Source organism: Strix uralensis, chromosome 9 (genome assembly GCF_047716275.1).
Source record: "Strix uralensis isolate ZFMK-TIS-50842 chromosome 9, bStrUra1, whole genome shotgun sequence".
NCBI classification, from domain to species: domain Eukaryota; kingdom Metazoa; phylum Chordata; class Aves; order Strigiformes; family Strigidae; genus Strix; species Strix uralensis.
In genome coordinates, this window is record NC_133980.1 from 29,548,979 (window position 1) to 29,562,206 (window position 13,228).

Below are 13,228 nucleotides of genomic sequence, written 5' to 3' on the forward strand. Positions count from 1 at the left end.
TAGAGAAGGAGGCTCCTTCTGTCTGGCAGCGTGGACCGTTTAGACAACACGGCTTTGAATGGACTTACATGAGGATTTTTGTGGTGACCTACTGTTAGGAATCTGCTGCCACACTACACCAATGAAAACCCCTAATCACTTGACAAATATTTGGTTTTGTTTTGTGTCTGTTTGTTCAGAAGTGTAGAAAATCCACAGTTACTACATTAATGAGAGAGATGTGATAGGAATACTGAACTAATTCCAAATTTTAAAAAAGGAAAAAGCCAGAGTGGGAAGAGCTAGCACTGAAAGACCAGGACTTACTCTATTTGCTGTGTAACGCCTTCATTTTGCAAGAAAACCAGGTTTTTCTATCCATGAATATTTAGGCTTTTCCACTGGCTTTGACACCACTTGTCCGAAGGCTTTTGTCAGTTGGCGGGGTCTGGTGTTGCTGCAGCTTTGATGGAGAGTTTTTTATCCTCTGCTGACAGCTCCACTGCAGCTCCCTGGAGCTGGCTGCAGGGCTGACCCTTGGTAGGAGAAATTAATTTGCTTCCATCTTCTCTCATCAGCCTGTCTTTAAAAGTTCGATAAAAATCACAACCTCATTGTTTGCTACACTGACCTTGGTATAATACCCCAAGGGAAGGGAAAGCTTATAAGAACTGCTAAATAAAATGAGCTATCCATCCAAAATCCAGCAGCGTGTGCCCACTCATCAAATCTGTGAGATTCCCTGTATTTAGGGATTTAGGGTGGGAGGAGGCAGGGGACGTGCCCAGTGTTGTAATACTCATTCTTCTCCCTTTCAGGTAACAAAAGCCAGGTCCAGGCTGAACTGTGCTATGCAGAGAATAAGTTTGTGTGCCCAAACACCACCCACGATCCCCAGAAGGAGGCCAGCAGCATATGGGCAATGATGGTCATTGCCCAGCTGCTGGCTGGAATCGGGACAGTTCCCATCCAGCCCTTCGGGATATCCTACGTAGACGACTTTGCAGAAGCAAACAATTCCCCGCTGTACGTCGGTAAGTGGGACTGTTGCTGTATATCCTTTTGTTTCCTCCAGACCTTAGAGGTGAGATGTAGAGGTGCTCATCTGAAGAGGAACCCGTGGAGACGGGTTGAGCAGTCGGTGGGACTCAGATGAGATCCTCCCCCAATAAAGGCAGGGCTGTCCCCTTGGTAATCAGCTGTTCTCTGTAGGGTTAGATTTATGGTGTGAGTGTTAGGAAGCCAAACAATCAGGGCAAGGAGATGAGATGGATGAGCTGGAGCTTCTCCCTTGCATCTGTGAGAACTTGTGCCATCCATGGGGGAAAGAGTAGTAAGGAAACCTTCTCTGAGGCCCTCTCCTGCTCTTTAACCAGAGGTATGACAGCCTGCAGGAGCCAATTAACGGAGGTTCTGCATCAAGGGTTCAAAATCGACATTTTTTGCCATGGAATTGGTCCCTGCCCAGTGGGGGTTCCCAGGCTCAGGTGGGCTTCTTGATTGCAAAGAGATAGGTGCTGACTTCCATGTTAAACTGCATTTTTTCCCCTGTGAATGGCAAAGCCCATCTGGGGCTGGCCTGCCTACGTGAGCTTTGAGCTCAGCCCGTAAGTTATTTAAAAACCCAATTCCTCCTGGTGCCCAACAATGTCTTGAAAGCAGCCAAAGGCGTCAGAGTGATTTAGAAGTCAAAAGCGGATGTTCCAAAATAAGGTAAGTACTAAAGGAGAAGGAAAACCTTCAGAATTAGACTCCCAAGGACAAGCTTTGGACAAGCACTGGAGTTCTTGGCAGGGTCTCCAGACCCACCCAGGTGTGCTTTGCTCCAGGCTCCTGCTGGGAAGGGCTGCTGCAGCACCTCTTAGGTGACGCAGGAGCTCTTAGCTCTGTGGAAAGTCTCCTCTGTGTGTAGTACTTGCTTCTCTCAGCTCAAGTCTGGCTGGCAGAAGGAGGGACAGAACACCGTTGTCTTCCCCCTGCGGCAAGGGGTCACTGTTCCCAGGACCTCTGGATTCCGAAACCTGCAGGTCCTGAAGATGAAGGAAAATGGGACTGACCTGTTCTTTATAATATAGGTGATCACTTTAGGGCCGTGGGAATGTCCGTGTAGGGGGGTATGGCTACTGTGAGTCTGGATTGCCTCAATACAATGTAAATACCGTTGCCCTTTGAGTCGTGTTTTGTTTTAGGTTTCAGCATCTTCCTATGAAAGGGAACACCACTGTCTGTGTACAAGGTTAAATACTCCTCCTCTAAAGACCCTGCCCTTCAATATGTTTATGTTGTAGAAACAAAAGCACTGCCTTGCCTAATTGGAAAAAAAACCTGCTTTTAAAATAGGTCCAGAGCTGAGGCATAGCAGTGCGATCAGGGGCTTTCATACCCAGTATGCTGAAAGGCTCCAGACCAGCAAAATGCACAGAAACGGTCAATGCAGTTCAAGCAAACTGTCTCCTTTTGAACATCTTAAGAAAGCTGTGCAAAGAGTTTATTTCAGGGAGGAAACCTGAATCCTTTCATTCCAAAGAAGTCAAAAGGAAACATTTTGACCTTATGGGTTAGGTCCAAGTTATCTTTTTTTTGAACAGGGTAGTTCAGCTGAACCGAGGGTGGATCCGCTGGCCTTTTTGTTCTCAGCATCCCTCACCGCCCCTGAAGTTTGCTCCAAATGTTTTTGCTGGGATCTAAGGACTGAGATGGCTTTGTTCCCTTGTCTTCCTGTAGGAGATTAAGGTCTCTGTCACCTGTGAGAGCCCAGGATGCCACCATCCTGCTGCTTTCTGGGGTTCCCCCCTTCGTCACAGTGAATCATGGGTATTCGTGGTGTGGCTGACAGCTTTTAGTGTATTGGCAAAGCCTTGGCTGCAGCAGAACAGAGGGACTTTTTCTGCAGACAGCTGCCTGCCCTCCTCCTAATCCTGTTAAATAAACACCACATTCAGTATCTGAGCGATGAGGATCTTCTCATCATCTGCCGCTTGATAAAAGATGGTTTTTCTCTTCAGCATGTTGTAATACCATTCCTGCCTCACATGGGAAGGCAAAAGCCCTATCTGCATTGAAGCTGCCATTGCCTGCTCACGCTGCCTCTCTCTGCTCCCTTTTCCAGCCATCCTCTTTGCCATCGCCGTGTTCGGCCCTGCTTTTGGATACCTGCTGGGATCCATGGTGCTGCGGCTCTTCGTGGATATTGGACGAGTTGACACTGGTGAGTACTTCTCAAGTAGCCGTGGTCCTCCTAAAAGCCTTCTGTGAGTCAGAAGGTCACTCTGAGATGCCTGGTGGCAGAAGCCACCAGTCCCATGACCCACAAAACCTGCTCCGCTGGCAGGACCTGACCTGGGATAGCACCCCCAGCACACTCCTCCCCTCCTTCTCCCCGTGAGTAAAGCTACAGATGGTTGTGAAGCCACCACTGAAGCAGAGCCCTGAGGTACAGACATTTCGATGTCCTACTCATGGTGCTGCACTGAAGCGCTGGTGGTCATTGCTGGGGTCTGCCCACTACCACCACGCTGAGGAAGTATCACACTACTCCAGCATGGTCGTGGAGAGGAGCAGGGACATCTGAAGCATCCAGGGATGGAGAAGACAACAACAAGGCAGCCGCTGCCCTGTGGGTGCATGGGAAGACTTGAGTCTACTCATCCTGCTCCCCGCCACCCTTCACCAGCATCTGCAGAGAGAGGGACCAAGCCAACACCACCGCAGGGCTTATTTTCTTTATCTGCGGAGCGTGCTTATTATTTCTGGTAACTTAATCACTAAAGAATTCTCCCCAGCGCCATCATTAATGTGGCTTTTCCTGTGTTTCCTTAGAGAGATCAGAGCTCGCCTGACATTTTTGTCTGGTGCCTGATAAGAATAATAAATGAACCTGGGACAGGAAATGGCAGAAAGCCTTGGCTTGCTCCCTGCAGTGGCAGACAGATTTAGCAGCCTCTGCCTGGTCGCTCCGTGATGACGTCCGAGCTCTGGAGTGGAGTGGTCCTGTTTGGGGAAGCGGGGCGATTGTTTTGGTGGGGCGCAGGCTCCTCGCCTGCCACACCCTGGCACGGGGCTCCCACCTGGAAACTGCTGCTGGTTCTTTTCCCGGCCGCAACGTCCCCGCAGTGGGAAGATGAGGTCCCCATGCCAAGCCAAGCAATCTGTCAACCTCCCATGAGCATCGCTTGGCCCAGCCAAAGGATGTCTGTGCTGGAGACGGAGTGGCTCTCACCTTCTCCTCCTTTTTCCGGAGAAGGCGCCCAGAGTTGCATCCACTCGGAAACGAGGCTCATTAACAGTGCTCTTCTGCCGGCACGGGTCCTTCCCTTGGTCTCTGCAAACAGAGAGTGACCAAGCCTGGAACAATGGGAGGGCAATTTTTTCCAGGAAAGCTGCTGTGCCCTTTCCCAGTCCCTGTCTCAGCTCGGCATCCCTGCCAGGCAGTGTGGTCCAAACCCACTGCATGCCCCAGGCAGAGGAGGATGGAGTCGGGCCCCCATAATCACTGCCTTGCTGGCTGGCTCGGCGGGGAAGGGTTGAACCTGTGCCATCAGCATACTTGGAAGCTGACTAAATCCATCCTACAGTCATTTGGGAGGCTCAGCACACTTTGGATGGGAAGTGGCAGTGCAGGATCCTGGCCAGGGGGAAGGAGGTCAAACACAACCAGAGCCGGTCTTGCTACCAACACTGGTCAGAGCTCCCACCTCCATTCATTTTTCTCTTCCATGCCAGTGGAGAGACCCTTGGACTGTGCCCACATGGACCCTTTGTGTTCCACCGGTCCATATTTGCGTGGACATTTGCGCCTTTCACCCTTAGCAGAGCTCTTATGATGGGTCCTTGTGTCTTGCAGCTGCAGTGGCCCTGACGCCGAGGGACCAGCAGTGGATTGGAGCCTGGTGGCTGGGACTGCTGATCTCCTCAGGCTGCTTGGTGCTCACGTCCATTCCTTATTTCTTCTTCCCTCGGTACATGCTGAAAGGAGAGGTGAGACCTCATCTCTGGAGGGCCAGAACATCTCAGTGCCAGGGCTGTGCTCAGGCAGGGCATACCTGTCCCAGGAGGAGAGGGGTGGGAGGGAGGAAGGGAGCCCAGAAACCCTTCTCAGATGTGGTTACAACTTCTCAAAAGTGAAAAGTCTTCCAAACAAGCTCCATGCCTCTAACGTGAAGGACCAGACCCTTTAGTTCCTCACTATTAGCTTGAAAGCCAGAACCACCACAGCTCAACAGACCCAAACCAGACCTCATGCCCTTCCCACTAGCTGCATCGACAGCATCTGTAGGCAAGGTTTTGGGTAGACCTGCACCTTCCCTGGGGCAGGGTGATGGCTGGGTGGCTCCCTGAGTTCCTTCATGCAGTCTTCCTTGGTTGGGGTCTGTCCATGGAGACTTGACCCTCCTGGGGTGTCTGACCCGGTTCTGCTGGTGATGGCTGTATCTTAACTCCCCACTGCAACAGCCTCTGCAGGGTGACGCTCCCCTGATGCCAGCAGCATCATCATCAGTGACAGCCCCTGCTCGGAACTGAGCATCCCCAGTGTGACGTGCATGGCAGCAGCACTGGGATAAAGCTGGACAGCGGGGTTTGATAGATGGGCTTTTCCTTTGGGAAAAAAAATCAGAAAAGAGACAAGTCTCCCATTAAAACAAAATTTAAAAGATGCAAAACTATCAAAATGTTTCAGTATTTTCAAAGCCAAGACCTATTGTTTTAGTTTCAAAGATAGTTTTGTTTTGAAATTCTTTAATCATCAATTCTTTTAAAAGTCAAAATCAGACCCAAAATATTTCATGATTATAGCTAGAGGACGCACCAGACTTGAGCTGACCTGTCTCCCACTTTCATACTTTTTGCAAAATTAAAAAAGAAGTATCTTGTCAGGGTTCAGGACAGGGAAGCTTTCCAAGTTCTTAAAGCCTCTCCAAGCAGGTCAGACAGTGGAATAGGCTGCCCAGGGAGGGGGTGGAGTCCCCATCCCTGGGTGTGTTTAAGGGCCGTTTGGATGAGCTGTTGGGGGATGTGGTGTAGGGGAGAACTTTGTAGAGTCGGGCTGAGGGTTGGACTCGATGATCCCGAGGGTCTTTTCCAACCTGAATGATTCTGTGATTCTGACAAGCTTTTGTCTTGCAGCTCTGCTCAAGGGCAGCAGTGATTTTTGAGATAAGTTGCCCATTTGCTGTAATGGGCAGGAAAACTGTCAGGCTTGGCTGGGGCTCAAAGGCACCTGGGACAGACCCTGCTCCTCCTGAGCCTCGCTGGGAGCCAGGATGGTGCCAGCCACGCATGAGTGCTCCCCTCTCACCGCAGGCTGCTCTTCTCTCCCTCCCCAGGACCCGAACGCGGAGGCTGGCATGCTCAGGAAGATGGAGAAGGGGGTGGCTGAAGAAACCTCCCTGCTGGAGTTTATAAAAAGTAAAGGACTGACACTTAAAGGCGAGGGTGATCGGGGGCGCCAGGCCATGCTGGGTGGGTGGAGACCACCACGCCAGTATTTTCAAGCTGAGGATGCTTGCTGGGAGCCTTCGAGTGTCTCCACCACGCTGCGTGGAGATGCCAGGGCCAGCTCAGGCACCTCAAGGGCTGTAGCACGCCCTTCCCTAAGGACCACGGGAGGATAGACACAGCCTACCTCTTGCTGTAAGACAGTGGTGCTGAGGTCTGTGGGGTGTGGATTGTTTCTGGAAATTGGTTTGAAGATCTTAAAATGGCATAAGCATGCTGGGAAACGCTATCTGGGTGGTTTAACCCACAGCTCCTGGAGAGACCCTGGGGCTGCCGGCGCCATGAGGCGCCGCTTTTAGAAGGTCACTGCACTGCAGCTTGTGCTGGTTTGTTTGTGTGTAGCTGAAACGGGCTTGAGTAGGGATGTCACTGATGAGAGAGACCACTTTAATGACTTTTTTTAGCTCCATGATGACTTCTTTCCAGCTAAAGCCCCTCCCTCCTTCCCTCTCCATCCACCGCAGTCATATCCTGGAGCTGTCAGCTCCCTCTTCTCTATCTCACTGGGCTTTGCTGGAAGGGGAAAGCTAATTAGAGACCAAATAAACAGAGCTGCTCCTGAGGAGCCTGGAGTCAGTCTGCCTCTGCTGAAAGGGCAGGGGAACATGATATCCCACCAGGAAAATACACTGTGTTCATCAGCTGCAGGAGCCAGACCCTGCCTGTGCACAGCCAGCGGGGCTCTGCCAAAACCCCCGCAGCTTTGTCTGTTCGCACCACCTGAGGGTATAGGCCCTGCTCCAGAAAAACAAATGCATCGGGGCTACTAAGTGCTCCAGAGGCTTCTGAGTTTGGAAAGCATGGGAGAGAGGGTGGCAGGCAGAGCTGGCCCTCCACCTTGCTTCTCAGGGCACTTTGGCCATGGTCCTGACAGCTGCCCAGCCAAATTAGGGTGTCTCCCCTTCCATTTTCCCATGGCCTTAGACATTCCCTGTATTAACTCACTGGGAACAGTCGAAGGGTGGGGTTTTTTTCACAGTATGAATTGCTGATGTGACCATCACATGGCTAAAATACATTTTTCCTGCCGTTTCCCTGTAGGTTTCCCAAAGATCTTCCTCAGGCTGCTCCTCAACCCCCTCTTCATCCTCCTGGTGCTGGCTCAGTGTAGCTTCTCCTCAGTCATTGCGGGTCTGGCCACATTCCTCAACAAGTTCCTGGAGAAGCAGTATGGTGCCTCCTCTTCCTATGCCAACTTTCTCATAGGTGAGCACAGCTGAGCAGCAGCAGCCACAGGGTGAAAAATATCCATTTTGGCCTGTCTTGGGTACCAGTGGGTTCTGTGGGTTCTCCCAACCACCACAAGGTCCACAAAGCCACCACCTCCACCCCCTGCCCACAGAGGGGTGCTTGGCAGGCAGGACCCCCAGCTAATGTCTTCGTTCCTCTGCAGGAGCTGTCAACCTGCCAGCAGCAGCACTCGGGATGCTTTTAGGAGGAATCATCATGAAACGCTTTGTCTTCTCCCTCCGGGCCATCCCCCGGTTTGCTGTGGTGGTGCTCGTTTTCTCCATCCTCCTCTGCCTGCCCATTTTCTTCATGGGCTGCTCCACAGGGCACATCGATGGGATCTACCCCCCCAGGTAACGCAGGCGCTTGAGTTGCTTCCAGCTCCTTGTTCCTCCAGCTCTTGACCTGATTATCCATGGGGTGGATACGTGCAGGTGGAGGGCAAGAGGCAGTAGACATCGCCACGCTCCTGCTTGCTCCTTGATCCCACTGCCTGGAGGAGATCTAAGTGTTATACAGCACAGAAAGCTTGGGATGGCATTTATTCCTGATTTTTCTGTACCAAACAAGCAGGGTATATTTTTCATTCTGTATTTCTAGCAGGGAATTAGTAGTATTAGTGCCTCTGTCCACACCAACCCCACACATGGGCACCTCGCATTCTCCCTTCATTCCAGCTGAACATCCCCTTTCTCCTCACCTGGGTGGAAACTTTTGGCTCTTACCGTGAGTTTTAAAGATAAAAACAACATTCAGACTCCACCCCAGGCTCGCTGTCAAGTGCATCGTGCTCATTTCCCAACGCACTGCCAGCAAGGGGCTGTCATACAAACATCTCCCTTTGCCAGCAACGGGCCTCCTGTCCCAGGGGTACAGTGGAGAGATGAGGGACAGGGCAGTCCATGCACTTCTCCCACTTAAAAGCCACTTAAATATGGTGGGCGACATGTTTATACTTTGCTCTGAGACCTGCACTGCAGTTTCAGGAGCGTTTGGAAGTCCACTGAGGCACTGGCACCTCAGGCTTTCGGAGTGAGAGGAGACCCCTCAGCCCAAGATCAGGTGCTGGAAGTGCTACATTTTGGGAGGCACCTCGGCCTCACAGCATTCACCTCTTGCCGCCAGCATCAGGTTGGCTCCTCTGCGACACACCAGTCTCCTTAGGCTCTGCTGATGGGAGCTGCTGGAGACACCTACGTGGAAAAGGAGGCTGTTGCCTTATATTATTTTGGAAACCTACCCCCATGCAATGGCAGCAGTGCATAAATGCCTTTTGCCAGGATCCCCAGGTAGCAGTGGGCTACGTGGGTGGGTGAACATGAGCTCTGCCCCATCCCACCATGCCCAAGGGCAGGTCCCTGGTGCTGTCTTCCCGCAGCAGACGGACTGTGCCGCTCCGGCAGATGAACTCCCTTAGGTAGTGAGGCAAGACAGGACAGATAATTTGGTTTGTCCTCTTGACTTTCATGCTGTCGTCAGGCTTGTTTGGAAACGAGCCCGCTTCCAGTTTCTGTCTGAATGGTGTTTCCAGCTGGGGCTGTTCGCACATCTGTTTGTGCAGTTCTGGATGGAGCCCAGATACATTTCTCCAGGCATTTGGCTGATTAGTTTTCAGCTGGGGGGGGCGAAAAAAGTAAGTGTGTGAGTACTTGTTTGCAGACATAACATAATTACTGCTAAGTTCACTGTACACTTGCAGAGGTACCTGCAGGGGATCAGGGTCTGGCACAAGGCCAGCCTGCTGCTGGCAGTGTCCCAGCACAAATAGGAGTGGGGAAACTGGCTAACTAATATGAGGGATTTTTCTTCCTCCTGTCCTATTTCTTAATTTTTTAAAATTTTTTTTTCTCCTCCTTTTTGGCAGTACATTGAGTTCCCAGCAGCAGGTTAAGACACCGAGTGGGTGCCACTGCTCTGAGCACATCTTTCACCCGGTGTGCGGAGAAAACAACGTGGAGTACATCTCCCCCTGCTTCGCTGGCTGCACAAACAGCACCACTAATTCTTCCACTCCCAAACAAGTGGTGAGTAAAACGAGTGGTTTGCAGAGCACCTTGCTGGTGATGGTGGAGGCTGCAGCGATGCTGTAGGAACTTGACAAATGCAATAGCATGGTAGAGCCTTTTTGATGAGGGGAGGTCCACCAGAGATGCTGAAATCCTGAGCAGGTGCAACAGAGAATTGCTGTAATGCCCTGGGAGTGTGCTCGGAGAAATGGGAACAGTGGCACAGCCCATTGCAGGATGCCACGGCCGTGCCTTAAAATTGGAGCTGACACTCTCGTCAGTCTTCTGCAAAGTGATGTGGTCTGGTGTGTCACTAAAAAAACCTACTCTTGGCTTTGGGAATTTTACATTTGTTTTTTTCCAAATGTTTCCAACAGACCTACAAGAACTGTTCCCTGATCCCTGCTGGGAACGGGCTGTCCTCTGCCAAGGCAGGCCCCTGTCCGCTCAGCTGCTCCCACATGCTCCTTCCTACCATATTGCTTATCTCCTTTGCTGCCCTGGTAGCCTGCCTGTCCCACAACCCCCTCTACATGATGGTTTTACGGTGAGCAATGGGCAGGGGGCCGGTCACAAGGCACTGGGGGGACTCATGATGTGATGGGTTCCCCATGCTGGGGTCAACGGGGCCTTAAACGTGAGACCAGGCCAAGATGCTTGGCCAAACGCAGAGACACTGCCAGCAGCTCTGACCTCCCGTGGCTTCTCCCCTGCAGAGTGGTGAACCAGGATGAAAAGTCGTTTGCCATTGGTGTCCAGTTCTTACTAATGAGGCTGCTGGGTGAGTGTCCATCTCCTAACGAGGCTGGGGGAAGGTAGCAGGGTGCTCAGGGTCTTGCTCGAGCCCCGGGAGGTGTTGAACCTCCTTGGGGACAGCAGGGACAGCATGCAGGCAGGGCAGGCAGCTTGACTCCATCCTCTCTACTCCAAAGCCTGGCTGCCGGCTCCGGCCATGTTCGGTGCGCTCATCGACTCCTCCTGCATCTACTGGCAGAAGCAGTGCACCCAGCGCCAGTTCTGTGCCTACTACAACAACGACTTCCTCCGGAACAGGTACCCCTGCCATCACAGAATCTTCTCAGTTGGACAAGCCCTTGAAGCTCCTCCAGTCCAACCATGAGCCTCACCCTGACCGTTCCCAACTCCACCAGATCCCTCAGTGCTGGGTCAACCCGACTCTTCAACCCCTCCAGGGATGGGGACTCCCCCCCTGCCCTGGGCAGCCCATTCCAGCGCCCAACAACCCCTTCTGCAAAGAAATCCTTCCTAAGAGCCAGTCTGACACAGCTTGAGGCCATTCCCTCTTGGCCTGGCGCTGGTTCCTTGGCTCAAGAGACTCATCCCCCCTCTCTGCACCCTCCTTTCAGGGAGTTGTAGAGGGCCATGAGGTCTCCCCTCAGCCTCCTCTTCTCCAGACTAAAGCCCCCCAGTTCCCTCAGCCGCTCCCCATCAGACCTGTGCTCCAGACCCTGCACCAGCTCCGTTGCCCTTCTCTGGACACGCTCGAGTCATTCAATGGCCTTTTTGGAGTGAGGGGCCCAAAACTGAACCCACTCATCGAGGTGTGGCCATGTGTCCCCAAATCCCTCCGTTGAGGATGACCATGGTGAAGGCTCCCAGCTCAGCCTGGTGCTGGCTGGAGGTGCCACCTCCAGCCACAGCATCTTCCTGCTCTTCTCCCAACAGATACCTGGGGCTGCAGGTGGGCTATAAGGTGGTGGGCACCATCCTCCTTGCCCTCATCAGCTGGAAGGTGAAGAGGAGCAAGGAGTACAACGTGCAGGAGAAGGCAGCAGGGCTGGTGTAGCCCACCCGAGGACTGACTCCACACCTCCCATTACTCACTGCCAGTACTTTGTCTTTTTTGGGTTTGTTTTTCCTCCTAAGGGAGAGACTTCACCTTAGCGCCTCTGAGCTCTGCTCCTGCAGCCCACGGCTGTGCTCCCGGCGAGGGATGCTTCATGCCAGCCCCCTCCTGGGACTGGTGTCTGCCAGGATCTCCAGCTGGGCCTTGCCCATGGCTTTGGCAGAGGGGGAAGCCCCTCCGCAGCTGGAGCAGGAGGCAGATGGGGGCTGATGAGCGCAGCCCCATCCCATACACCCAGAGACGTGCCTGCTGTGGGCGACGGTCCCCTCTCCAACGTGACATTTCCGGCTGGGTAATGCCCTCCCAGCTGGGACAGGAGCAGGGGCAATGGCTGCCAACACTGTGGGGCTACCCTGCGTCCCCACCGCCTGCGCCCCACCTCGCATCGGCCAGCGTGGACGCCACACACGTGTTGTGAAAAGTTACCACTAGGGGTTTATTGCAGAACGGGTCGGGGTTTGTTCCTGTTTTTTTTTTAAATAAAGGTCACTTTTCCAACTGTGGTGCTTTGGTGCTCTTCCCCCCCCCACCCCCACCCCAACAGCTGTCCCCACAGGCAGGGCAAGGCTGTGCAGGAATGGCCTGGGCTGGGCAGGTGCAGGCAGGGGCTGGAACCTGCAGAGCTACAGGCAAGGCACAGGGGTTGTAGTCAGAGGGTTGGAGGTGGTGGTCCGCAGGCATGGCGCAGATAAGGTAGAGTGGGCACTGGAGTGCAGGCAGAGGACTGCAGGCAGGGGCAGTAGGCAGGATCGTGCAGGACACATCCCTGCCTGTGGCATCGCTGAAGGGAGTGCAGCAGCTCCGGGGCCTCCTGCCCCACGGTGCTACCTCGGCCCTGTCCTCTCTGGCAGGATGAAGGCAGCCCACCAGCCTGGGGAGAGAGATGTTGGCTGGTAGGAGCAGGAGGTGCACCAGCCGCTGGGCTGCTGTCACCTGTAGCGGGTGACACAGGAGCGCTGCTTGACCAGTAGGTATCACAGGAATTGCTTCATGAGCTTAGCTGAAGAGCCTGGTGCTGCACAAAGGACACAGCACCCGTCTTGCTGAGCCAATGCTGCCAAGAGATGAAGCCAAGAGGTGAAGCCAAGAGCAAAAAGAGCTTGATGTGAATGAACCAGCTCTGAGGTCCCAACTCTTCCACAGCTCCCACCACATTTGCCACCCGAGGAGGAGCAAGGCAGGTGCTGCTGGTTGGGATTAGCAACACCATCCCCGGGGCTGAGATGGCAAAGGGTGCTGGAGAGTCAGCGGATGGCTCAGGATCTGCAAGGTCCATGGCCAGGCAGGGCTGTTGCTGAGCTGGCGAGCTCAGGGAGGGACTGAAGGGCCAAGGCTGAGCTGAGATGGGGCTCCTGGGCCCAGTGGGCAGGGAGTGGGGGCCAGTCATGGCCACCACACCTTCCTCCTCCTGTACATTGTGGCTGTATCCCCTCCCAGGCAGCATCACAAACTAAGATTTGAGATGACCTGGATGGGATGGGGGGACAGGAGGGTCAATTTATTCAGCCTCTGTGGTCCTTACACCATCGCTGTGCAGCGCAAGGCGTGACTTTTCTTTTCACTATGCTCCTGGCCAACAGCCCTGCTGCAGCCACGCTCACCGAGGGAGTAAAAGGAGAGTAGAGGACAGGAGGGGAGCTGACTTGGCTTT

General features: G+C 53.3%; 1 protein-coding gene across 1 annotated transcript in view; it reads left to right on the forward strand.

Moving 5' to 3' along the window:
* Window positions 1–12,076, forward strand: part of SLCO2A1 (solute carrier organic anion transporter family member 2A1) — a 29,797-nt gene extending 17,721 nt beyond the window's left edge. The window contains exons 4-14 of the mRNA XM_074878019.1: window positions 798–1,013; window positions 3,089–3,187; window positions 4,823–4,956; window positions 6,303–6,384; window positions 7,516–7,680; window positions 7,868–8,057; window positions 9,569–9,728; window positions 10,088–10,257; window positions 10,427–10,491; window positions 10,643–10,763; window positions 11,397–12,076. Of these exons, the coding sequence (XP_074734120.1) occupies window positions 798–1,013; window positions 3,089–3,187; window positions 4,823–4,956; window positions 6,303–6,384; window positions 7,516–7,680; window positions 7,868–8,057; window positions 9,569–9,728; window positions 10,088–10,257; window positions 10,427–10,491; window positions 10,643–10,763; window positions 11,397–11,517 (1,523 nt within the window). The 3' untranslated portion in view covers window positions 11,518–12,076. The remainder of the gene's footprint in view (window positions 1–797; window positions 1,014–3,088; window positions 3,188–4,822; window positions 4,957–6,302; window positions 6,385–7,515; window positions 7,681–7,867; window positions 8,058–9,568; window positions 9,729–10,087; window positions 10,258–10,426; window positions 10,492–10,642; window positions 10,764–11,396) is intronic.
* The last annotated feature ends 1,152 nt before the right edge of the window (window positions 12,077–13,228 follow it).